The sequence below is a fragment of the Podarcis tiliguerta genome, assembly GCF_965153285.1.
Source record: "Podarcis tiliguerta genome assembly, chromosome: 14".
NCBI classification, from domain to species: Eukaryota; Metazoa; Chordata; class Lepidosauria; order Squamata; family Lacertidae; genus Podarcis; species Podarcis tiliguerta.
Genome location: NC_139547.1, coordinates 14,566,906 through 14,593,187, shown reverse-complemented (window position 1 = coordinate 14,593,187; position 26,282 = coordinate 14,566,906). Strand labels below are relative to the sequence as shown.

The window sequence follows — 26,282 nt, the reverse complement described above, 5'->3', positions numbered from 1 at the left end:
TACTGAAAACAGGAACTAATTTTACAGGCCATATATACACAGAGCTAGATTTTGCACCTAGCTGTCTCTCCCTATATGTATAACTTTCAGTACTGTTGGAGAATGGATTTTTTTTTTTACACTTTGTTTTTCATACATGGAGTATTTCCTTAAATGTCTGCGGTGTTTATTTCAGGAGCCGTCAGTTGGGCAAGTGTCAGTTCCCAAGCAACTCAGAAAAAGCCTTGGATAGAGAGAACACCTGTTTTCTCAAGAGGTGGACGGCAACCTGAGCAGTGTAGTAACTCACAGGTAACCTTTTACTATGAAAACCCTAAACTTAGTGTAAGTTTTGCAGGTTAAGCAGGCCTGTACATCAGTTTCTTTAAAAGATGAAAACTACTGTAGAAAGCATGTAAAACTGGCAGACTTGTACCATGCATTGATTCAGAGCTATAGAGAGCATTTGGGGATATCATTAAAGGGCACATGAGATTTATAACCATTTAGTCATGATAAGAGTTATTTCATGATAGTTGGGAAAAGTACCAGTCCATAATATGTTTTGGGTTGTGTTTTTTTTAATGCACATGTAGCCTGCCTTTAGATGTAGGGGACATAGCACATCGTCGGAGAGAAGACAGAACTTGCAGAAGAAACACGAGAAGCCTATAACCATAAACCAGTCAAACAGAACAGAGCCAAGTCCTGAGCCCCTCTATTTTGAGGTAACTTTTTTATTCATTCATAGTAATTGTCACACAAAACCCTCACTGAAATTTTTGAGTGGACGATGGCGGCCTTGTAATCGGCTTATCCTGTTTTGTCAGCTCCACTCCACCCTGTCTGCCTCTGGAAGAAGCGAACCATAAGGATTTGCTCAGTGTTACTTGCAAATCTTGTGGTTTCTTTCTTTCTAAACAAACAATGAGTAGAAGCCAAGATTTGTTCTTTGCTTGCCGTTTGCAGTTTGTTTGGAAGAAGCAACCTGTGGTTACTGGTTCACACATAATCCTAAGCCAGGTTTCATGGTTTGTTTTTCCTGGAGGCAGGCAGAGCTGAATCCATGAACCAGAGCTCCATGCACAGGCACACTGTTCACTATTCAGAGTGAGCCTTGGTTTTATTTTTGACCATGGATTATTGAACTATATGGGGAACCTTGGGGCCCGAGGCAGAATGCCACCCTCCAGGTCTCTCTATCTCCCGCTTTGGCTTTGCTTCCTCCTTGAGCATTTTTGCCTGGCTTGCTTGTGTCACTCGACTCATTAAACTTCTTGCTTGCTTGGATGCCAAACAAAGAGGGATTGGGGAGTGTGTGTGTGTGTGTGTGGAAATTATTGTACAAAGGTACAAATGTTATCTGTTGCTCTTCCCATTTCTGTTTCTGGCACTACCCACTACTATCAGGTAGCCCCTGAAAGACTGCCCAGGAGGACCTGTGGCCCTCGGGTTCCCAACGCCAGGATTATTATTATGTGCAAAGAAGGCTGTTTTTTGTCTCCTACATAATAGGCATGCTCATTTTGAAAGCATATAAACTTGCCTTTCAAATTTCATTGTTACTTTGTAGTGTGTCCTAGAATCTTGCTGCCAGCATCTTCCCTTCTCTAATTGTTGCATGATGAGTGTCTCATGATTGGGCAAGTTATTTTTTTTTTAAGCATTGCAGAATGGCATCTGCTAACTCTGCTAATGGCTTAAGTGAGGCCTTGGTGCCTAGTAGAGATAGAGCCATGCAAACTAAATTCATTTCAAATCCTCCCAATATTTTGATTTAGGATGAAGACGAATTTCCAGAGTTAAACAGTGAAAATGGAAATTCCAAGGGTGGTAATATGCAGCTGAAACATGCCCCTAAAGTGGTAAGAGGCTTTTATAATGTAAATAGTATTTTGATTTAAATTAGCTGCTTTTCTTCGCTAGATATTGTGATTGACTATTGATAATGCAGCAGCAGTGAATGCTTCTATTCTGTGGGGGTGGAGAAAAAGAGAATGTGCTGGAACGAGGCGCAGAATTCAGTTTCATAAGAATATTTGCTTTTAAAGAAGGAAGCATGTTTCTAGCCCTTTATGGCTTGGATTATATGCCCGAAAGTATGAGCAATGTCTGCTGAAATCTCAAAAGCCAGAGGTGTGGAAGGAGCTTCACACCTTGCATAGCTCGTTATTCTAGTCATGACTGGAGTAATAATTGGAATAACTAATGCAAAATAGAAGAGTACTGTTTTCCCCCTCCGTGTGCATATACCAGCAGCAAGTAAAAAGATTCAGTCTTTCTGGAGTAAATCATTCATGCTAGTAATATTTTGAGTCTCTAGATTATTTATGAGTTGCCTTTTTCATGTGACCTCAAAGCCATTGGTAGAGGACTGCAGCTGCCAAATCAAATAATTGCTTAGACTTAACTGAGATACTGTTTAAATAAAGCACTCAGATCACTTAGGGAGTCCTATATGAGTGTACTAAGTTGTGTGCTGATACAGTTGAGGTAGTTTGGGAAACAAGGTCAACTTGGGCAAGTTTGTGATGAGCTATGCTTTCTGTTGTAACACCTTTAAAGCTGTGCTCCCTCTCCTTGTTCACCCTAGTTGCATGGTTTACCCGAAAATTCTCCAATCAATATTGTACAGACTCCAATTCCAATCACCACATCTGTTCCTAAACGGGCAAAAAGTCAAAAGAAGAAAGCCCTAGCAGCAGCACTGGCTACAGCTCAAGAGTATTCAGAAATTAGCATGGAGCAGAGAAAACTCCAGGTCTGTTCTTTTTTATGTTATAATCGTGATTGGCTGCATATTTAAATCAGGGACAGCCAGCTGGAAGTCTCCGTCCTGGGTACAATCCCCAAAGCAATCATAATTACCAAAGGAGCCCTGGTGAACCTACCAAAAAGTTCATACATCTTCACTTGCAAGAAGAATGTTCAAGTTGTAATATTTCCTAGAATTACATCTCTCCTTCTAGGTTTTGTATGTACTGCCTTGGCTATGCCTTTGTTGTTTGTAAGCACAAAAACATTATTGCTATATTGAACCAACGGTATCTTCTAGCACCCCACCCTCGGGAAAACAGATTAAACACCAAAATCAGGCATCCCCAGCCTTTGGCCCTGCAGATGTTTTGGACTACAATTCCCATCATCCCTGACCACTGGTCCTGCTAGCTAGGGATCATGGGAGTTGTAGGCCAAAACATCTGGAGGGCCGCAGGTTGGGGGTGCCTGGCCAAGATCATGGGAAGTTTATAATGCCTGGTTTAAGTTATGCCTCTGGTCACTGGAGGTGAACTGTAGTACTTTTATTCTGATTATAGGAAGCAGTTTCAAAAGCAGCTGGAAAGAAGAGCAAAACACCTGTGCAGTTGGACTTGGGGGATATGCTAGCCGCTCTTGAAAAACAGCAGCAAGCTATGAAAGCTCGCCAGATCACAAATACCAGGCCCCTTTCCTACACAGGTGGGTGCATCTCTCTTGGCTGGTTTTTATAGCTAATAGTTTCTCAGCCGTTTTCCACCTAAGGCTAACCTGTGGTCCTCCAAAATCTGTTGGACTGCAGTGGCAATCGGTCCCAACCAGTGTGCCAAATGGTTGTAGATGATCGGAGTACGTTTTTGTTATTCAGTAAATGTTCGTACCATTCTGTATGATGAATAAAGTCAGGTTGGCTTGCGTATGTAATATTAAATGTCAGGGTGGCTTATTATAGTTATAAAAAAGTATACAATACAATAATGCATTAAAACCAGTACTACAACTACAACAACAAAACAACAACAACAGCAATTTATTATTTACACCACCCCATCTGGCTGGGTTTTCCCATCCGCTCTGGGTGGCTTCCAACAAAAGATTAAAAATACATTAAAACATCATACATTAAAAACTTCCCTAAACAGGGCTGGCTTCAGATGTCCTCTAAACATTAGATAGTTCTTTATTTCCTTGACATCTGGTGGGAGGGCATTCCACAGGGCTGGTGCCACTATCGAGAAGGCCCTCTGCCTGGTTCCCTGCAGCTTCGCTTCTCACAGTGAGGGAACTGCCAGAAGGCCCTCGGCGCTGGACCTCAGTGTCCAGGCAGAATGATGGGGGTGGAGACATTCCTTCAGCTATACTGGGCCGAGGTCGTTTAGGGCTTTAAAGGTCAGCACCAACACATTGAATTGTGCTCGGAAACATACTGGGAGCCAATGTAGGTCTTGCTAAGCCAGCAGCAGAAAGCATTTCCTTGTTACAAGTGACCAGCTGCCCGTAAATGCTTTGGTGAACAGAGACGTTTTCAACTGCTGTGGAAACTCATAAAATATAGACTACAATTATATTTCTGCTGCGAGTAAGTCCTATAGCCAGGGTGCTACCACAGAAAAGGCCTTATATTGAGTCACTGCCTGATGCACTACAGTAAATGGCAGAACCTCCAGAAGGGCTGCATCTTCAGATCTCAGGACCTAGGCACCTACAGATGTTTGGATTTCAAGTTGTTCAGGGCTTTATATGTCAACAGCAACATTCTGGATGCTTCTGAGCCCAATTCAGTCAATGCACCTCTCTCATAAAACTGATGTCATATGGCTTCAATAAGCTACACCACTTGGCAGTCTGTCAGCTACTTTCTGCACTAGTTTACACTTCTGAATCCCCTAAAAGGGTGGCTCCATGTAGAGTGGATAATAATACAGCGCTATTAGGATCCGGGGGGGGGGGGGGGCGGCGGGGAGCTATGGTTCAAATCTCCACTCAGCCTAATCTGGCTAACAGTATTGTTGCAAGGATAAAATGCAAGCCTCCGCAATTTCAAAAAATGGTTTCTGTGTGGCAATCCTCCTTGAGTGTATGAGGCTGGCTGTGCAGTTCTTTGAAAGCCAGCCAATTCTGCTAACAATTGAAATAACATACTATTAATTTTAAGGGACATGCCATGTTTCTGTTTCCTTGCTGAGCTAAATTGTTCCTGCAAAACAGTAGACTAAACCGAATACTAGTTTAAAGCCACTTGGAAGCAGAATCGTTCCATTGTGTAACTTTCCTGTCATTGTTGTCGGTTTTTGTTTCCAATGAGAGGAAAAGGCTTTTGTAACAAGAGCTGATCGTGGGGGTAGGGGGCGGTTTGCTAATATTGGTTTTCTTTCAGTAGTAGGGGTTAGAATAATGGTTGTCTTGATTTCATTCAGTTGGCAGTGCTGCACCTTTTCATGCCAAAGAACCTGCCAGCCGAAAATCCTTAACTAAAGGACAGCCATCAGTGGGTTGTCTCAATCCTTTGGACTCCACTGCCCCAAAAGTGAAACGAGGAAAAGAAAGGGAGCTCTCAAAGCTGAAGCGTCCAACAGCACTTAAAAAGGTAAGCAGTTTCTAGAATGTTGCCTGTGGACATGCTGATCATGACTCCTAATGGCCCGGCTTATTTTATTTTATTTTTATTGAAAGCAGGAGACAGGATAAGTTTCCATTCATGATCATGACATATGATTCCCCTCCCACCCAGATGATGGGAACAAGCAGAGCACCAAGGAAGCCAACCAACCAGCCAATCAATACTGTCTCAGCAAAAGCGCTCGATTCAAAAAATGGTCTCCTTGTTCACAAAAACACAGTTCCCTTGATGAGCTGTTCTTCTCTTTGCCCAGCAGCATCTATTTCTGTGTTAATTCCCAGGGTTTGCCCACACTGACTTGTGCTGTGGGCCAAGCTGCCAATCTAAGGGTCGCCTATATTTAAGGTCCTCTTTCTCATTCAGTGGCCTCTCTGCAAAGGCTGATACTGTATGCCCTTAAGACCAGTTGTGTTATTTCTAGCGGATGAAAAGTGGACATTTTACGCCACAAAAAGCTAAAAGGGGTTATATTTGCTTGTTTCTTTTCGGCAGCCCCCTTTGCATGCACAGCAACAACGCTGCCTCTGATTCTCCTGCACTCCAGCCCCGGGTCAGGCTTGACCTGGAAGTGCAGCTGCTGCAACCGGGTGTGAGAAAGCTGCCTCAGTAGCTCCCTTGCATGCTGGAGCCAGGCTTCAATGAGGGAGCATGTCATGGGGGTGCCTGGTTGCGCCCCTTCCAAAAAATGTGCCTGGGGCTATGGCCCAGTTATGATGTCGGGGTCACAGGCTAACCACATACTTTATCTGTACCAGAGAGCATAAAGCTGGTAATCACTATCCTGTTAACTGTGTAGGATACGGCCCATAAAAGGGGCAACACGCATTTAATGAACAACACAGCCTAAATGGCTTTCCTTTATACATTTTGGGATCCCAAAGATTTTTACATTGTCCCAGGTACATTGAGATTGTTGAATCGGTTAATCATAAATACTGTTTTGCACCACTTCTAAATAATAGCCGTATCAATTTAAATACAGTGGAATCTTGGGTTAAGTTAACCTCGGGTAACGTAAACTTCGGGTTGCGAAAGCAGCAAACCTGGAAGTGTTTCGCCACGCGCACATGCGCATAAGTGTTCTACCACCGTGCGTTCATGCACAGAAGCGGTCTCTTTGGTTGCGAAAACTTTGGGATATTGCCGGACCTCCGGAATCGATCCCATTTGCAACCGGCGGTACCACTGTACTTGATTATTGTTGCATGGTTTTATTTGCAGGTGTGTGAGCAAAGGATTTTGGGGGGAGAAAAGTGTTTTCAGTTCTTACTTATTTTCATATGTCGCTGTGTTTTCTTCTTAAAAAGAAAGCATGCAAAAGTCAGGCATAACAAGGGCTTGGATCCAGTGATGTCCTATGCTAGCAGAAAGGCACCTCTGCTTATGCAAGACAGCACCACTGAATTATCCCAACTCTTCTCCGTCTTGCTACAACCTCCAGGGCTCTGTTCTGCACTGTTCTGGGGGTCCATTGATCCTCCAGAGCAGCTTTGAATGATGGGGTGGTGTCTAGCTTGTACAACAAGATTTTCTCTCCTCCATCTCTCAGATCCTACTCAATATGAAACAAAATAATACAGTTGTGAGGAGGCTAAGTTTGCTATTGCACATACATAAAAATGACAACTAATGGATTCGCCACTCCAGAGAGAAGGAAATTGAATTTTGCAATCATCAAGTATCATATTCTTGAAATAAAAGATTGTATGTGCCACTGAGGAGCACAGCAAGATTTAAAATCATCTGGCAATTGAAATCACTATTTGCCCTAAATATTGGCAGATAGATCTATTATTCTCTGGTTTGCAATAAGGATATAATTTTATAAATGTGGTTAATCTTTTCTTTAAAAGAACTATTCTGTTTTAGAATATTTGATTATGTATATGATACTAATCTTAGTAACGTATTGTATATTATAATATATTCCCAACTTTTACATTGTTTCCTAATTTTCTTTTGACATGGGTAATTTTCCTTTCTCGTGGTGTTTATAAAAAATACATTTTTTTCCTGCTGTCCCTTTATCGTTCAGAACATCCACACACTTCTGAAAAATGACTTGCACTTAGGAAGAAAAGATCCACATTAAATTTGCTATCCCTTTTTCTACAAAGCAGCAAGCTTATTAATTTGTAGAAGAAATAAGCATTGCTCACATTATCCTAAACTGTCTCTCCACCCCACCCCCCAGATTATCTTGAAAGAAAGAGAAGAAAAAAAGGGACGCTTATCTGTAGATCATACCCTTCTGGGAGCTGATGAAGAACAAGAGGTGAATCTGACTCCAAATCAGTCAGAAGACGTAGCATCTCAAGAAGGTCAGAACTCTAAAGATTGAACTGAAATATCTGTCTTAGATACAGTAATATGCTTTACAGTATTCCCTGTGTGCATGTATGTGCCCTTGAACATTTTGTTTGTTTGTAATTTTAAGTAGAGTTACTAAATCAGGAGCTCTGTGTCTTGCCTATGGCAAGTATTGTTTTACTTAGGAATTTGGACCAGAAAGAGTAAGCTTTGTACATGTTTTTAATCTAAATTGTAAATATAATGTCACCCCAGAAGCTATTTTAGCCTTTCAAGAGCAGTAGGAGTCTGTGGAGGAGCAGCTGAAGAGCCTCTGCAGCAGGCTTCCTCAACCTTGGCCCTCCAGATATTTTTTGAGACTACAGTTCCCATCATCCCTGATCACTGGTCCTGCTAGCTAGGGATCATGGGAGTTGTAGGCCCCCCAAAAATCTGGAGGGCCAAGGTTGAGGAAGCCTGCTCTATAGTAACATAGTCCATGACTTGGCAGCCTCAACATCTCAGCCTATAAGTTTTAAAAATTGTCTTCTTAGTTAATTGCTAGCTGTAGTTTAATATCCCCCCCCCAACTGAAAACAAAACAAAACAAAACAAAAAAACAGCACAGCACAGCAACCACATGGTGTCAGTGCACCATTGTTTTGATGCACAAAAGCTGGATCTGTCAGATCATACTATTGGCTAGTCTGGTTTACAGTGTTGGGTTCTTTTGAAAGTGTAATGGTGGTGTAAAGGAATGATATGTTCCAGTGATCCACACAGATGCTGTTTTTGACTTTATTGTTTTCCTGTTACAGAAACCGGCTTGAGTGTGCCGAGTGACACCTCACTCTCTCCGGCAAGCCAAAATTCTCCTTACTGCATGACTCCGGTATCCCAAGGCTCACCTGCCAGTTCAGGAATAGGTAGCCCAATGGCTTCTTCAACCATCACGAAGATTCATAGCAAGAGATTCCGAGAGTAAGAGCTGTTTTTAAAAACTAACCTTCTGCATCACTTGTCCAATAAAATGTGTGTTACAATGTAAGTAGAATTATAGAATTGTAGAGTTGGAAGGGATCGTGAATTTCATCTAGTCCAGCCCCTTGCAATGCAGAAATCTTTTTGCCCAGTGTGGGGCTCAAACCCATGACCTTGAGAGTAAGAGCCTCATGCTGTACCAACTGAGCTATCCCACAGAGTTCAGTTTATAATGGACCAAAAAAACCCCAAGTTCAGCCCATGCTGCAAAGCATAACAGTTGCACTTAAATAAATCCCAGTTATGGTATGCATAGTGTATCATAGACGGGAGAGAAGGTATCTGCTCCCCAAATATATTTGGATAGCTTAGTCAAGTCATAACTAGAAGAGAATACAAAAATAGGTATTCTTAGCCAATCCTGATGAGAGAGGATTTTGTAAATTACCCATTGTGACAGATCACCTGTCTTTGCTTTACCTTTCTGTTCGAGTGCCTGGGGTTACTTTGAGTAATACTAGGTTTTGGTATTCTGGATACCAATATTTGGTTCTCTAAATGATTTTAGGATAGATTTTTTGGGGAGATACTTTAGTTTAGCCAGTTTGTATCAGAAACTTCTGTGCCATATTCTCTGCTAGTTTGAAATTTGGAATAACTGACAAAATAAAAACAATGATTCTAAAATTACACAAAGACATAAATATTAAAGAAGGCAAATCTGCCATGAAATATCAAGATAAACTTAAATATGTTAAATGAAAAGCTCTTTTAAAAAGGAATGCTTCAGCAGCCAAAAGTACAGTGGCCAGGCAGATCTTGTGTGGAAGAAAATTCCCTTTCCAGCATCTTCCCTAACCTCACCTTAGAAAAGGATGGGGCATTCGGTGTGGTCTGTCCTTCTGATATAAAACCCTCTCTAAAGTATGAAGGTCCTGCTCTGATAATGGCTTTAAAACCAGCACCATAATTTGGGCTTGGAAACAGTTAGCCTAGGCAGTTGTGCTGAAGATAAGAGGTATTCATTCTCCATAGCCAAGCAAATACGCAGCAGGAATTTGCATCAGCTGCAGCTTCTGAATAGTGTAGTTATATGTAATATTTCAAATTACCTAGCACAGGTAACAGAGACCAGAGCTCCATCAGTGAAGAAGAGGGTCCAATTGGCTCACCAACTATTCCTGGATTCCTGTGATATTTTGCCCTTTCACACAACACTTGTAAATTACATTTGTACCTGTTTCCAGATGCTGAAGTCATCTTGCCATTGAAAAACAAAATGAGCAAAACAATTTTCAAGTGACGTGGAAAAAGTCTGGAAGGCCTGCATTCAGGGCAGCCTTGTAAATAACCCCAAGGAAGATACTAACCTCCAAAATACTTTATTACCCTGCTGGTGGCTCATTTCTTTCTCCTCTCTATCTTTGTGTGGAGTGAAAAGGAGAAATGGAGTGCTTGGTCATCATTAACTTGCTTGCAGTTCCTTATTTCCTTTGGCTACCAGGTGACAAATACAAGGCTGACCAAAGAGCGAATGTGGTGGCTCGAAATTGCTTTTTAAACATTCATAAGCTGCAATTGGAGCTTAAGTAACACAGAGATATACTACTTGCCAGGGCTTTTTTTCTATAAAAAAAGAGGTGCTGGAACTTGCTGAGGTTTTTAAGGGGAGCACCCACCCAAAGCTGTTGACCTTTTTCCAGCTGAAAAAAGCCCTGCTACTTGCAGTGGAGATAGAAAGGCTTTAAAGTGATCTTTAAGTGGAAGACCAGGGTTCAAATCTGGATTTCTTCATGAAGCTCCCTGAGCCAGGCATGATCTCTCGGCCTAGCCTACCTCACACGGTTGGTGAAAGAAAAGAAAATGATAAAGGGGAGAACCATGTACACCACCATAAGCTCATTGAAAGATAGGTGTGATATACATGCAATAATCAAAATATATATAGCTTTGGGCTACTTGGCAGATTAAAGTACAGTGGTACCTCGGGTTACATACGCTTCAGGTTACAGACGCTTCAGGTTACAGACTCCGCTAACCCAGAAATATTACCTCAGGCTAAGAACTTTGCTTCAGGATGAGAACAGAAATCGTGCTGCGGCGGTGCGGCAGCAGCGGGAGGCCCCATTAGCTAATGTGGTGCTTCAAGTTAAGAACAGTTTCAGGTTAAGAACGGACCTGTGGAACGAATTAAGTACTTAACCTGAGGTACCACTGTACCTGGGTATTTTAACACAAGCTTTTCTCTCATACAGAGGGATGAGCTAAAGGACTTCAGAAAAGTGTAAAAACCTTGAGGAAAGGATAGTGAAAGCAGTTTGGCCTTCTTGAACTTTGTCTTATTGTATCCCTTCTGACTTTACAGGTACTGTAATCAAGTTCTAAGCAAAGAAATAGATGAGTGTGTGACCCTCCTGTTGCAAGAGCTTGTCAGCTTCCAAGAACGAATTTACCAAAAGGACCCCATGAGAGCAAAAGCAAAGAGGAGGCTTGTGATGGGTTTACGCGAGGTTACAAAACACATGAAGTTAAACAAGATCAAGTGTGTTATCATTTCTCCAAACTGTGAGAAAATCCAGTCAAAAGGTATTAATGATTATCTCTGGTGGACCACCTTCTCCTACAGCTTTGGTCTGGTTCTCTGCTTCAACATGGAATCATTTTTGTTTATTTTTGCCTATGCTGTTTTTTATTCTACAGGGCACTGAGGGGCTTTCAAAGAGCTGTGTGCAGAGTACCATGTGCACGCTGGGGCTTTTCTGTCTCCCTTTCCTCCTGCAGCTCCTTTCACCCCTCGAGAAGCCCCTGCAGAGGAATGCAGAATGATTTTGTGTGGCGCAGAGCCTGCCGATGGGGCAGGGGTTGTGAGCAGAAGACACGAGCAGATGTCATGAGATGCACACACTTTATGCACTTTATGCTTGCACGGGAGGAGGGATTGCAACCTGGCTCACACATAGCTTGAAGCCAAAACTGGCTTAGCACAAATAAGTACATGTGTGGGCCCCCAGAGAGGAGATCATGGCTGCTTTGCTTCTCTCCTCCAGTTATTCTGCTGCTGCACTAAGGCATAGCATGCTGTTTGAACTTAGGCTCATGGTTTAGCGCACTCCAGACAAAACCGCAAGCTGTAACCAAAGTTGGTCTTTTGGCTTACAGCTTGTGGATTTTCTGGGAGCACTGAACCACAGGCCTGGTTCAGACAATACGTTAAGCCAGTACAAGTTTAGTGCGGCACCGCAGTCATGATCTCTGTGGAAGCCCACACATCTGCTCATTCGCAATTTGGCTTGGCATTGTCCTAACAAGGGCTTTATATTTTAATTGAACTTCCTGTCTAAGGCCTTTAGACTTTTTCTTTAGAACCTTGTCTTACTGATAAAAATAAGTTTGCTTAAAGTAGCAATTTAGCCATCATTTTATCCTTACGTATGTAGCATCTTAAAACTGGCAAATTATATTTAATTATATGACTGAATTTTGAGTTGCAGCCAGTACCAACTTCCTGACTCATGTGCCTGTGTCCTGCGGGTTTTTGTGACATCCACATTTTGTGTTTTTTTGGTATGCTCTTAAATCTTAGCTCTTTGCCTAAAATACAGAATGTGTGAAAGGTTTTAATAGTTCCTCATCCTGTGCTGCATTGATACAGTTTTTAATTGGTTGGAAATGTGTAGTTGGACTTAAGCATTTGATTACTGATGTAAAGTTAGCAGACTTTAAACTAGTTATGAGGAAGTTCTTCACAATTTAATCTTCTGTTGTTCTCCCGGCATGTACCAAGGTGGACTGGATGAAGCTCTCTACAACGTAATAGCCATGGCACGGGAACAAGAAATCCCCTTTGTCTTTGCCCTGGGTCGTAAAGCTCTTGGTCGCTGTGTGAACAAGCTAGTTCCTGTTAGTGTGGTCGGAATCTTCAATTATTCAGGTGCTGAGGTAAGAGCATATAAATCAACTCTGCCACTATGCTGTGAATTCTTTCTGTTTCACTGAGTTCCTGATTACAGTGGTACCTCGGGTTACCTTCAGGTTACAGACTCCGCTAACCCAGAAATAGTGCTTCAGGTTAAGAACTTTGCTTCAGGATGAAAACAGAAATCGTGCTCTGGTGGCGCGGCGCCAGCAGCAGGCCCCATTAGCTAAAGTGGTGCTTCAGGTTAAGAACGGACCTCCAGAACAAATTAAGTACTTAACCCGAGGTACCACTGTATTCATAATGGTGCCTGACCCGTGCCACATATCCCATTACTGAGCTTTGTATGTGTTGCGTTCTCCACACCTTTGAAGTAACCCAGATCAAATCCTCCTCTTTGCACACGTCCATGCATCCTAAAACGTGAAGAGTACTGCCTGCCCATCAAATGCGATACACAAGAACCACGAGAGTAGAGTCAGGCTCCTGCTTTCAAATGAGCACTCTTGCAGAAATCTGATTGGTTCCTTCACAGAATTTCGAAGAATGACAGGAAATGAGCCTGGAAAAGGAGCAGGCTAAAAATACACTAAAAGCACTTACCCATTTTTGACACGTGAATGTGGGCCATATCCGATATTAAATGTGTGTCTTTTCCCCCCTCTTAATTGGAAGAGAAATTGGAGTGAGAGCCAGAAATCTCATCTTCATTAAATATTAAGGAAAGTGGCTCACAATGTTTTTACAAAACGTAAGTGTCATATTCACTAGGGAGTGCTCTGTTAAGTAAAATGATGCTTCCATTTTGCACTAAGCTACACCATTCAGTGGAACACACATACCCCTGCCCCCCCCCCCCAAATTTCAAGCTAGGCTTTATAATTCAGATGTAATCAAAGGATCTTATTTTATCTACATTTTATTGCCATGCCTAATTTTAGTTGGCATGTAGAATTTTAGCTGGTGCAGAACTAGAATGCTTTTTTTCTATCACTGTAATGAATTTCTTCAGCCAAGTGATACCCTTATGTGGCTAGGATCTAGGGATGAATTCCAGTCCACGGTAATTTAACAAGTGTTTACAAGCCAGTTTCATTCTGTTTCTGCATTAAGCTGCAATTTGAGAGTGTGTAAACTTAGTTTATCTCAGCATATGCATGTCTAAATATGGGTGGTATTCAGCTAAAGTTTACTCAGAGTAGACCCATTTAAATTAATGAACCTGACCTAAGTCTAGGTCCATTAATTTCATTGGTTCTACTCTGAGTAAACCTTACCTGAATACCTCCCACTTAATTCTAAATTACATTTGTAATGCATTTTATTACATTTTGGGTGACTGACAACCCCAGATCTTGGGATACAAAAGAGCAAAATCCAGACTATAATTCTGTTCCATTCCACATGTTAGTGTTGGTTTGTATCAGCATTCCAAGAAATCAGATTCCTCAAACATCCCTCAAAGACCATTGTCTATACCTCTAGCTAGTGTGCAGTTCTTTCTCCCAACTTGATCCACAATCCCTGTGGATCTATAAACTTGAGGCTATCAGTAGGTGAGGTTACTACTGTTTCAACTATCTCCTTCTGAACTACCATGGTACAGTCTTTGGGTCGCAGAATGAGAGACTTGTTGGTTTCCCTCCTCAGATTCCTTGTTGTTTAGTCATTTAGTCGTGTCCGACTCTTCGTGACCCCATGGACCAGAGCACGCCAGGCACTCCTGTCTTCCACTGCCTCCCGCAGTTTGGTCGGACTCATGTTTGTAGCTTCGAGAACAGTGTCCAACCATCTCGTCCTCTGCCATCCCCTTCTCCTTGTGCCCTCCATCTTTCCCAACATCAGGGTCTTTTCCAGGGAGTCTTTTCTTCTCATGAGGTGACCAAAGTATTGGAGCCTCAGCTTCACGATCTGTCCTTCCAGTGAGCACTCAGGGCTGATTTCCTTAAGAATGGATACGTTTGATCTTCTTGCAGTCCATGGGACTCTCAAGAGTCTCCTCCAGCACCATAATTCAAAAGCATCAATTCTTCAGCAATCAGCCTTCTTTATGGTCCAGCTCTCACTTCCATACATTACTACTGGGAAAACCATGGCTTTTACTATATGGACCTTTGTTGGCAAGGTGATGTCTCTGCTTTTTAAGATGTTGTCTAGGTTTGCCATCGCCTTTCTCCCAAGGAGCAGGCGTCTTTTAATTTCATGACTGCTGTCACCATCTGCAGTGATCATGGAGCCCAAGAAAGTAAAATCTCTCACTGCCTCAGATTCCTTGGGCACCTGTATTATAATGCAATGCCTTGTTTCAAGACAACTTGTGACACTAGAGTGTCCTGCCTTGAAAGCAGGGGACCTTCCAGTAAAGAGATGCAGATAACAGGGTGGTCTCTTGGGATAGCTTTTATCTCTTGCTGGGGTCTTTGTCTTTTAGAACCTCTTCAACAAATTGGTGTCACTGACAGAGGAGGCTAGGAAAGCCTATCGGGACATGGTTGCAGCAATGGAGCAGGAGCAGGAAGAGGCCTTGAAGAACATTAAGAAGGTGCCCCACCACATGGGGCATTCTCGGAATCCTTCTGCAGCAAGTGCAATTTCATTCTGCAGTGTTATTTCAGAGCCCATTTCAGAAGTGAATGAGAAAGAGTACGGTGAGTGCATTTTCAAAACAATGCTTATGTAACAGAATCGTAGTGAGAGTGAGTGTGAGTTAGCTGTCAACTTCTTTCCTTTTCCCCTTTCATGTTGATGATCTGCTTATTTTATGATCATGAAGCAAATTTTGGGGGGTTTTCTGCCCCTGTGGCAGATTGGCTAGTGGCTTTGGGGGGTTTTTGCCTCGTTTTTTGTAGCCTCGGACTCCGAATTGAGGCATCTGGATTGTCTGAGTAAACAGGAGTTGCCTTCTGGTGTGAGATGCTCGATTTGCTCCTTCACTCTTCTTGCGGCACACTGGTTTGTATGACAAGATTAGTGTGTAGGGGTTTTATTTTTTGATGTGGAAGTGAATCAACATGTGCGGGATGACACCTTGCAAGCAGGATGATAGACTAGATGGTCTCTACACTCAACCCAGCCATAGATGTGGATATTCCTGTAAATGTAAGTTTGTTTGATGTGACTGACTGAAAAGAAAAACCCCTTACTCCAAAGTAATGCAGCCCTGTGAAATAGCCCTCAACTCATTGCTGGAACATATGTTCTTCTTGCAGAAGCTGCTTACTAGTTGTCGTGAGCATAATGCATCGAATCGAGTGGTAAAGCCCACCTGGGTTTAAATAAAATTAGGAACATAGGAATCTGCCTCATATTGAATCAGATAATTGTTCCCTCCAACCCAGTATTGTCTACACTGACTGGCAGCAGCTCATGGGGATTTCCAGCAGGATTCTCTCCCAGTCCTTACTGCAGATACGAGGATCAAACCTGGGAACTCCCAGACACTGTTCTGTTCACTGGAACACTACTTAGAATGACTTTTTCATTTCTCTCTCTCTCTCTCTCTCTCTCTCTCTCTCTCTCTCTCACACACACACACACACACACACACACAACACCAAAGCTTGGTATTCTACGGAGATCTGTTTTTCATTTAACTGATTCTTAAACAACTTTAAAGCATTTAACTGGAAGCCTGCACACATCCCAATATTCTACACTGTTAATGTTAGGCAGCTAGCAGTGGTACATAGAACCTAACCTGTGTTCTATACTTCCTTCTCATGGCAACACATCTGACTGCAATTTCTGTTTTTTTGCCATTTTCTCTTCCCCACCCTACCTTACCCCAAGATTGATGTAACTGAATTGGGGGAGATGGGACCTTTTCTCTGATACCCCCTGGGAAAAGTTCTAAAATTGCACTTTGTTTTTGTGTGAGGGTGAGTGGAAAGTGTGTGTGTAACAACTGTGTTAAAAAAGAACAAAACCACACCTCTTTCTGCGTGTCAACCATTCCCAATCTTTTCTGCATTTCTTCCCCTCCCCAGAAACAAATTGGAGGAACATGGTGGAAACATCAGATGGATTGGAAACTTCTGAAAACGAAAGAGAGGCCTCTTGTAAGGTTGCTGCTCCAGAAAAGCCCGACAGCAGTAAGGCTGCTGCTAATAAGCAGCTGTCTCTAGCATCTGTTGGGGTTGTTGCAGTCACAATTCATGGGAAAGCACTTGGCGTTGGCAAGGAAGAACCCAAACCAGATGACAACCTGGAATGGGCCTCGCAGCAAAGCACAGATACAGGATCTTTGGATGGCAGTTGCAGGGATATTTTGAACTCCTCCATGACCAGTACAACCAGCACCCTTGTCCCAGGAATGCTTGAAGAAGAGGAGGATGAGGATGAGGAAGAGGACGATGACTACACCCACGAACCTATATCTGAAGAAGTTCAACTCAACAGCAGAATTGAATCTTGGGTCTCAGAGACTCAGCGGACTATGGAAACGCTTCAGCTTGGGAAGAGCCTTAGCAGTGCAGAAGATGAGAATGTTGAGCAAAGTGGTGAGGAGGAAGAAGCCGAAACTCCCGAGCAAGTGGATTCGGTCGTCGACAGCGAGGAATGGACAATGGATAAGCATGCAAGTAAAGCCCAGCAGAAGACTTCAGTCTGCAGTTCCCTGGAGACGAAGCTTACGGACTCAAACTACATACCATAAACTCGAGCACAAACTCAGGAAACATTAATATTTTAAAAACTAACTGTTGTAAGGATTTCAGCCATTGCTTTGTGTGCTTCATCTCAGCATTTTGCACTGTGTAATGTTTAATATGCATATTTAATTCACAACATAAATATTTTTTGTAGCTGTCTTTATTACTTTTTCCATTAAGAGCTAGAGTGTATGTGCATGTGTGTAATGACTATTTATATCTTCCTCAGAACAGATTATGTATGTTGAAACTGTCAGTAGGCATCTTTTTGTATGAGAAAGTATTTGCAAATGACCATTTTTATGCAAAATTATTCTCAAACTATAACTTAAAAGTTCTTACACTTTCTAGCCTGGCAGTAGTGACCAATATTTGCTTTGTCATTCTATTATCTTGGAATTATTTGACCACATCTTCGTGTACCAGAATTTGGGCCAGAATTAATCTTTCCAGGGGCTTTTATCCTTGCTGATAAGAGTTAGAAAAATGCATATTAGTCAGTAACTTAACTTCAAACCTCTTCTTACTGGCCTCAGGATATACGTCTCAGAAATATACTCTTGAAATGCTGGTTATAACTATCTAAAACAATTTGGCAAGGCACCTTCGGAAAGAGAAATCTTATTTCCATTTCGATTCACTATCATAGTCACTGTGCCTATAGGACTGTCACAAGGGGACCCATTAATCACAGATACTTTTCCTTGTTGGGTTTTGTTAACTTTACTGTTTGCGGTTTTCACTTATCTCAGGAATGCTAATATAAATTTATACATGCTATGTAAATGCAGACACTGAATTGGATATTGATCATTCAGCAGAAAGTAAGGTGGGCCATTGAGGCTCGATTTATTTGGGTAAAAGAGGGGAAATTTGTGCATGCGATGCTCCTGATCGCCTCTTATGTTTTTAGCTTGGGGTCAGTCATAAAAGTTGGTTCTTGTTGATGTGAGCTCTTCTGTAACAGCAGGCGTTCATAATAGCGAGCAGGCAGAATTTATTTGGGTTGGTAGGTAATCAGTTGGTTTAGTGGGAGAAAGTCAGGCTGCTTTGCTATTAACATAAAAAAAACAACAAAAGGCTTGTCTAACTTCTGCATGCTCTGCATCAAACTTTTGTCCATTGCAGAACACCGAATTGTACCCAGATAAGCTGCATGGAAAAAAGAAATCCATTAATGGTGAATGTAGAAGGGTTGTATACTCATTGGTAGTGCAAAAAGATATGCTTTATGAAAACATGGACTTCCAGCGATTATTGAAGTATTTCACAGTTAGGTTGTTCACTTAATTATTGGGACCAATAGTTTCAGCATTTTCATAACTAGCTTATTATATTGTACGGACAAAAATCTGATACAGTGTCTTAAAACCTCATATTGTCCATCATGGAATGTAGCAGAATAAGCCAGTTTGAGTATTTGTGCAAGAAGCTCTTTGGAATATATGGCTCAGCACATGTTAGACAGAAAAAGTCTTGGAGTTTGGCTGTCACAGGATGCGAGTAGCCCCTCCCCCCCAGCCCCTCTAAGTTCTAGTAACTCATATTAAATACCTTTTTTAAAAGGTTTGTCTCTTTTTCAGAACCTGCTTCATCCTATGGCAATATACATAAAAGTAAAGTACATTAAGTATATCCACTTTTTCAGCTGTTGGTTTCAAATTCAGCCAAGGCATTCTTCCCAGTTCGCTACCAGATGCGAAATTGTCTGTCCAAAAATTGCAACAAATCTGAGTGCAAACAAGACATGAGTGTAAGGAAGCCACCCTTTATTTTTTTTAAAAAAAATGTTCATCCTGAAAAGTCGCAGCTGAGCCCCCAGGTGGAAATGGAATATCTCTGTGTTTGTATGCTTGTGAGGTTATGTTAGCTTGTATTTAATAAGGTTTTTTCTGGTGGTAGTATAATGAGATGTATGTGATCCTGTCATCTTCTGTAATGAGCATCCACATTCTGTTCCTTTTTGATGAGTTACCTTATCTTTCAGTGCCACGATAGTTCCTGTTTGTTTGGGTTTTTTAAGTAGCACAATTTCTATACTGGCATAAAAAGTAGATTCTTACGCACGGTCAAATGGTGTTTCTGCTTTTGTAAGTAGGTTCAAATTTAGGACATGTTCAGCAAATATCTGTGCTCTTTTAAAAACTTGGTTAGCAAATTTTACCAGAATTTGTGGAAGGAGATGAGGGTTGTAGGGTGGGCAAAGTGCACAATGGGCTAGACCTTCCTTTGTTTGAAGTGACTATGTGATGAAGTATTAAGCACTCCAGTATTTGGATAAAAATTAGCTTACCCTGGAAAATGGAATGCCTGGTGAGCTATTGCACTTGAGCCTTTGGCAGGCCAAACAAGATTTTGGGGTTTGTAGGCTGCTAATGCAATGCTTAATTCTTTCGAGTTTATGGTAGCCAGTAAACCCCATTTAACTTATTCCCTCTCTCCTCTGGATTAAATTTCAAACTGTATTTACAGACTAGAAGCTTGATCAGTGACTGGTGTGGTGCGGTGTACTGCTATTTTTAACATGGAAGAAAAGGTCCTTTTGATTAATGCACTTGTGTGAATTTTGAACTCAGTACAACACAGGGAGAGATACCTTGGAACGTTAATTGGGTGGGTGGATGTACACAGTATAGTTGAGTCCAGTTCTTCAACTGGAAGTTGTTAAATTTTAATAGCATGGAGCAAAAAGTATTGTTTGAAAAGCTGCTATTTGCTGAAATTGTCATAATATTTTGTGTGTGTGATGTGCCAACTAATCAAGTTATTCAGTCAAGTTACCAGATTTTAATCACTAATTCAATAGGAAGACTTTTTTAAAAAGTTGCAAAGCCATAAATGGAAATTGTACAGCTTTATATACCCAGACCTGCCCAGCAGAAACAGTAAGAAAATGTCTAAACTTAAAACAATTAACACTTTTAAAAAATCAACTTAATGGCACAGCCCAATTAATGTTAATATATGGTTAATGTATTTTTAAAAGACTATAATAAAGTAATGTCTGTTAATCTTTGATACCTTTACATTTGTAGTAACAGAACGTGGGTTTAAAATAGAAAATCATTATGAAATTACTTCATGAACAGGTTCTGTCTGTTTTTTCTTTTACGAAGGATAATTGTTCTGTCTACCATACCTTTTCGAGTAATAACAGCTTTTTGCACTATGTAAATACTAGTGGGGGTTCTTCCATAATGAATAAAAATGATTATAAAAAAGTAATGGTGTGGTGTGCTTTCTTTCACCAAGCTGTTAATGGTTGCTCTCATTCTCTGTGTCAACATTATTGTGTAAAAACCCATTTTTGAAGGGGAATTGGTTTTCCCAGCTGCCCATATTCAACTGTGGTGGCTAAAATGGGGCGTGCTGGCCAGTGTGCCACAACTCCAAAATATTTTTGCGTATAGTACGTACCGCCTCTGCTCTCAGTTTTCACTAGTCTACTAAGCTAGGAAGGAGTTAACATAGGCATGGAAGAGACACGCAGAAGTGATCATCCTAGCAGTTGTTTTTTCTAGCTGTACAGTGGTGCCCCGCAAGACGAATGCCTTGCAAGACGGAAAACCCGCTAGACGAAAGGGTTTTCCGTTTTGGAGGTGCTTCGCAGGACGAATTTCCCTATGGGCTTGCTTCGCAAGACGAAAATGTCTTGCGATTCCTGGGGTTTTTTTTCCGCTCCCCACTCCCTTTTTCTAAGGCACTAAGCTGCTAATAGCCTTTTAGCAGCTAATCCGCTAATCCCTTAAACCTTTAATAGCCGCTAATCCGCTAATAGGCTTGCTTTGCAAGACGAAAAAACCGCTAGACGAAGAGACTCACGGAACGGATTCTTTTCGTCTTGCGAGGCACCACTGTACTACAAATGTCCTCCATATGCAATATCTGTGTTGCAGGTTGCATGCTCATAGTTAGAAATAGCCTCTCTTTTAGCCATAAACTGAAAGGATGTTAGCAAGGAAGGAGTGGATATAGTTGTAGGTTACTGAATGTACAGCGTGTTCAAGTTCAAATGCTGCAAAGTCATACTCTCTTCAGATCATTAACTTGAAGGGCCTGCAGCCAAGCTTCCACTTCCTGTGAGGAAATTTGTAAGCCACTCAAGTTTTTAATTTTTACTTAAGTGAATAAACAAATTAAGCTTATGCAGTTCTTGCATGAATGCAAGAACTATTCCGCTTCCTCTGGATGAAAAACTGCCTCGGGCATGATGAAATACTGCTTGTTGTGTATCATTGAGCTGATTTGCACATGTATATGCACCACTTTGATTTTTTTGCTCTTGGTTACCCTACATTTTTCTATTATTGCAGCAAGAGCGTGTAGGCCAACTTTTATTGAAAAGTGTTCCATCTGTGGTGACACTGGGCGGCAGGAAAGTCCTATCTGCACTCACTCAGTGAAGGCTTTGCCTGGGTGGATTGGCCCTCTGAAGTATTACAAACTGGAAGATGTGGAATGAAGCAATTTAATATTCAGCATTTGCCTTTTTCACACTGTTGCACACACGGTTGACATTTTCATTTTTGTTAGCTATCTGTTGTGACCCCAAGGTCTTGCTCCTTGTCAGTCACTCCCAATTTAGACTTCATGCGCATATATGTGAAATTAATATTTTATGCCCCTTTCTGCAATACTTTACACTTATTTACACTAAATTTGCCATTTTACTGCCCATTCATTCAGATCCTTTCAGAGCTCTTCAGAATCCTTTTTTTGTTTTGTTTCAACAACCCCGAACAGTTTAGTATCCTCAGCAAACATGGCTATTTCGTTGCCTTCCCCCACTCCACAATTCTAGATACCATAGTTCATGAACAAGTTTATAAGCACAGCTCCCAATACCACAATAAGGGGAGTTCATGCTCACTGGGCACAATAAGGATTGGAGTCCCGTCTACAAAGTTGCAGAGTCCTTATCCATGTGATAAGAGGAAGGAGTTTGGTGTGAGAGTGCTTAATTGAAAGAGTTTTCAACAAGGTTTTCAATGCATCAATGAGAGATCAACATGTATATCTCAGATTCCCACTGGCCCCTTGAAAGGGGGATGGGGCCATAAGCACCATATATGCTGAGGTCCATTTGCTTCCCTGCTCCCACAGCTGCTTGTTGTTTAGTTGTTTAGTCGTGTCGAACTCTTCGTGACTCCATGGACCAGAGCACGCCAGGCACTCCTGTCTTCCACTGCCTCCCGCAGTTTGGTCAAACTCATGCTGGTAGCTTCGAGAACACTGTCCAACCATCTTGTCCTCTGTCGTCCCCTTCTCCTTGTGCCCTCAGTCTTTCCCAAAATCGGTGTCTTTTCCAGGGAGTCTTTTCTCATGAGGTGGTCAAAGTACTGGAGCCTCCATTTCCAGATCTGTCCTTCCAGTGAGCACTAAGGGCTAATTTCCTTCACAATGGATAGGTTTGATCTTCTTGCAGCCCATGGGACTCTCAAGAGTCTCCTCCAGCACCGTAATTCAAAAGCATCAATTCTTCGGCGCTCAGCCTTCTTTATGGTCCAGCTCTCACTTCCAGACATCACTACTGGGAAAAACTCAATGGACAAAGACAACAAGCTCCCTCAGCACAGGTACATAATTTTCTATCGGTGTGTAAATTTGTCTTTTAGACTTCATTCCCTCTATCCATGTGTGTAGAGCATTGGAAAATGGTTTGGAGCAGCAGGAGGCAGGGCCAGCCCTACCATTAGGCATAGCCAGAGGCACCGACTTGTGCATAAGATTTGGGGTGGTGGTGATGATGCATGCGTGACATTGGGAGGAGCAAAGGGGTACAGCCAAATATGGAAGCACAGCTTCAATGGCCATTGGCGGCTCCTCTCTGGGCCACCTACTGCCACTGCCACTGGCTGAGGGCTGCATCCCCTGTCTTCCCCTTAATAGGGGGAAGGAGGTGCCGCTGGCCACTGAAGCCAGCACATGGCTCCAAAATCAACCACCTCTTCCTCCCTCTGCTGCTGGGGGCAGCGTCTTCCCTCCTGGCCCTCTTCAGCAAGAGGTGGTGTTGGCCATGGAAGCTGCTCTGCGATTGGCCGCGTCTGCCCCCCTGATGGTTCTAAACATGGGGGGATATTGGGGGCTCCAGAAGAGCTGGTCCCCAAGGAGTTGGCACCTATGGGTGGTGGATGCTGGGAGTGATGAAGGGTGGCAGCAGCAGCACATTGGTTGTTCCCGAGCCCCCTGCACATTCCCCTCTGTTAGACGAGAGTTCTGCCTGCCCCACACCTTCAGGTGCAACAGAGGATGTTATCTTCAGTATTTAAGGGAGTATCAGTTGCTAGTCCAGGCAACCCCTCTATCTGGAATGGGGTAGGGCGCCATCTTGTCCTTTGCCTCAGGCAGCAAAATGTCTTGGGCGAAAGCTGGCAGTAGAGTGCATCCTTTACTTGCAGACGGTCTCAGGTTCCATCCCTGCTGTCTCCAGTTAGAAGGAACAGGTAGACCTCTACCTTAGTCCCTGGAGAGCGGCTGCCAGTCACAGCAGACAATATTGGGCTAGATGGACAAATGGTCTCGCTTCATATTAGGCCGCTTTTTATGTTCAGTGTAGTTTTCAGTGTCTCCAAGCCAGGGCCTACCTTTAATGCCAAGCAGTTAACTATTTTAATTGTGCAAGTTTCTCTTCCTCGCTACCACACGTAGCCTAGACGGGCCTTTTGACACAAGCTCCAGCCATTTGGGGGTTACTTGCCCCATTTTTAAAGTATATATAATATATTTGCAACCTTGCTCCCCCCCCCGCCCCCACCCCACCCCAACAATGAACAGCAAAGGGGGGGGGATGACGGCTGCGTTACTCAGGTGACCTGCCTTAGGTCAGACTTGTCCTCACTTGGGGATTTCTGGTGTGTCAGTTGAAAAGCATTGTTAAGAGCATGGGTAGGCAAACTAAGGCCCGGGAGGGTGGATCCGGCCCAATCGCCTTCTAAATACAGCCCGCGGACGGTCCGGGAACCAGCGTGTTTTTACAAGAGTAGAATGTGCCCTTTTATTTAAAATGCATCTCTGGGTTATTTGTGGGGCATAGGAATTTGTTCATTCCCCCCCCCCCAAAAAAAAATATAGTCTGGCCCCCCACAAGGTCTGAGCGACAGTGTACTGCTGAAAAAGTTTGCTGACCCCTGGTTAAGAGGAATCGGGGGGAAGATACGAAAAAAGCTGGGCTGGAAGCAGGTGCAGAAATTAAGAGCAGCTTGTGATTAGAAAGATGGGAAAGGGGTGGTTTTTTGAGTTTATTCTGGAGGAAGGGAAGCTGGGAGGGGAGATAGAAGAAGGCTGAGTGCTGGGCAGGAGGTCTTCCGGTAACAATAAATATTGCTGTTTATGCTAGCGAAAAGCTGGTCTCTGGTAGAAACTGATGCTATTTGTGCCTGAAAAGCAAGAACAGATGCCTTTTTGCACTAAAAAAAAGATAAGTCCCCATCTCCTTAGCAGGGGTGATGGCATGTGTAATTCCAATCACGATTGCTTCCCTTTGAAATCCTTTTTCTTTCTTTATTTATTTTTCTTCCACAAGTGATGCATTTTATATGAGCAGGGATCTAACGTGATTCTGGACTTCTGCATCGAGCGATACCAGCACTGGCACCGGCACATGCCTCTCGCTTCCCTCTCCGCCCCTCACTCACAAGGCAGTAAATGTGACTGCGGTCTGTCTCACCCACACACTGAGAATTAACATGAGGGAGTGCATGTGACAGGAAGCATCCACTGCAGTTTAAAGCTCTCCTGTGGAAGAGGTCAATAAAGCCTATTGTTGCTCGCTTCCCTGTTGGTGGGAATATTTTTGTTTTTTTAAAAGCCTTATGGAGAAGGGAGAGGATTTATTCCCTCTCTTTTAGACAAGCAAGTTGCAATCTTGTGGTATTTTGGTAGAAATCTGTTTGCAGGAAGGGGGGCTTCCAAACAATAGCTAGCAAAGAGAGTCTGCCCACTTCAATGAAATCTGATACTTGCATTTTAGGTACCCACTTTTCAAACCTTCCTTCTGCTCAGCAAGTACAGCCTAATTCCTTCAGAGTTCACCTTCCACACTCTTAAAGTTGCAAACTCCTGTAATGCTAAAGGAAAGAAAAAGTTTGTAACAACAAGTATGAAATTCTACTGAATAAATGACATGCAAATTCAAACCTCTTTTGTTCCATTGCATAAAAACAAACCATATAGTACCGTATTTTTCGCTCTATAACACGCACCTGACCATAACACGCACATAGTTTTTAGAGAAGGAAAACAAGGAAAAAAATATTCTAAATGAAACAGCGGATGTATGATTTTTGTGGTTCATGCTGTGGCCACAGACATGTGATCTGACGGTGAGTTTGGGGTAGCCCAATGCAAAAATCCTGAGGATCCATGTGGACCTGTGCTTTGTAACCACGTTTTAAGTGGGGAGGGAAGGAAAAGCACTCAAGGGACAAGGAACACGCATGGGGTGGGTGGAGAAGGATGCTGTTAATAATGCAGAAGAGGGGTATAAGAGGAGAAGGCTCCTCTCTCCCGCTTTGCTGTTTCAAAGCGAGCCACGGAGGAGGGAAGGAAGGGGAACCATGGATCCTCTGCTCACGACTGCAGCAGATCCCCCCGCCATCCGTAGGCATTCGCTCCGTAACACGCACAGACATTTCCCCTTACTTTCTAGGAGGAAAAAAGTGAGTGTTATGGTGCAAAAAATACGGTATATACTGTGCATGATAAAATTCACTCCGACATCACTGCAACTGAAACGTGCAAAGGACAACAGCTAAAGTAATCATAATCTTCTTATATACCTGGAGTTATAACTAATGATAGTCCTATTCAAAGTAGACCCATTGAAATCAATGGACACCGCTAACAGGTCCATTAATTTAAATAGATCTACTCTTATTTGAACTATTAATTTGACAGGGTTTTTTTTAAAAAAAACAGCACAGCATTACCTCATGTGGTGCGTTATACTTTTGGGTTTGTCAGATCAGTTGGTCAACTCTTGAGTAGGACACAAACCTCTGTAGCAATCTCTTAAGAGATCACACACACACACTCGGACTTTTTGCAATGCGAAAAGTGATAGGAAAATGCAATGGAAAGTGTGGACTAACAG

General features: G+C 42.5%; 1 protein-coding gene and 1 long non-coding RNA gene across 4 annotated transcripts in view; one reads left to right on the top strand and one right to left on the bottom strand.

Moving 5' to 3' along the window:
* SECISBP2L (SECIS binding protein 2 like) overlaps positions 1-18,963 on the top strand; it is a 34,833-nt gene extending 15,870 nt beyond the window's left edge. For 2 of the 3 annotated variants that reach the window (XM_083411853.1, XM_083411854.1), the window contains exons 7-18: positions 176-291; positions 576-707; positions 1,761-1,844; positions 2,573-2,740; positions 3,297-3,438; positions 5,154-5,323; positions 7,551-7,677; positions 8,464-8,626; positions 10,992-11,212; positions 12,411-12,565; positions 14,974-15,190; positions 16,529-18,963. In XM_083411853.1, coding sequence (XP_083267979.1) covers positions 176-291; positions 576-707; positions 1,761-1,844; positions 2,573-2,740; positions 3,297-3,438; positions 5,154-5,323; positions 7,551-7,677; positions 8,464-8,626; positions 10,992-11,212; positions 12,411-12,565; positions 14,974-15,190; positions 16,529-17,196 — 2,363 coding nt within the window. In that variant the 3' untranslated portion in view covers positions 17,197-18,963. Of the gene's footprint in view, positions 1-175; positions 292-575; positions 708-1,760; positions 1,845-2,572; positions 2,741-3,296; positions 3,439-5,153; positions 5,324-7,550; positions 7,678-8,463; positions 8,627-10,991; positions 11,213-12,410; positions 12,613-12,828; positions 13,534-14,973; positions 15,191-16,528 lie in introns of those variants that run through there. The other variant, XM_083411855.1, reaches the window with a different exon arrangement.
* LOC310663896 lies at positions 13,204-14,967 on the bottom strand. Its single transcript, XR_014504644.1, has 2 exons — positions 14,802-14,967; positions 13,204-14,184 (listed from the first exon to the last, which is right to left on the bottom strand). It is a non-coding gene; the product is annotated as an uncharacterized lncRNA (long non-coding RNA).
* Positions 18,964-26,282: the final 7,319 nt, after the last annotated feature.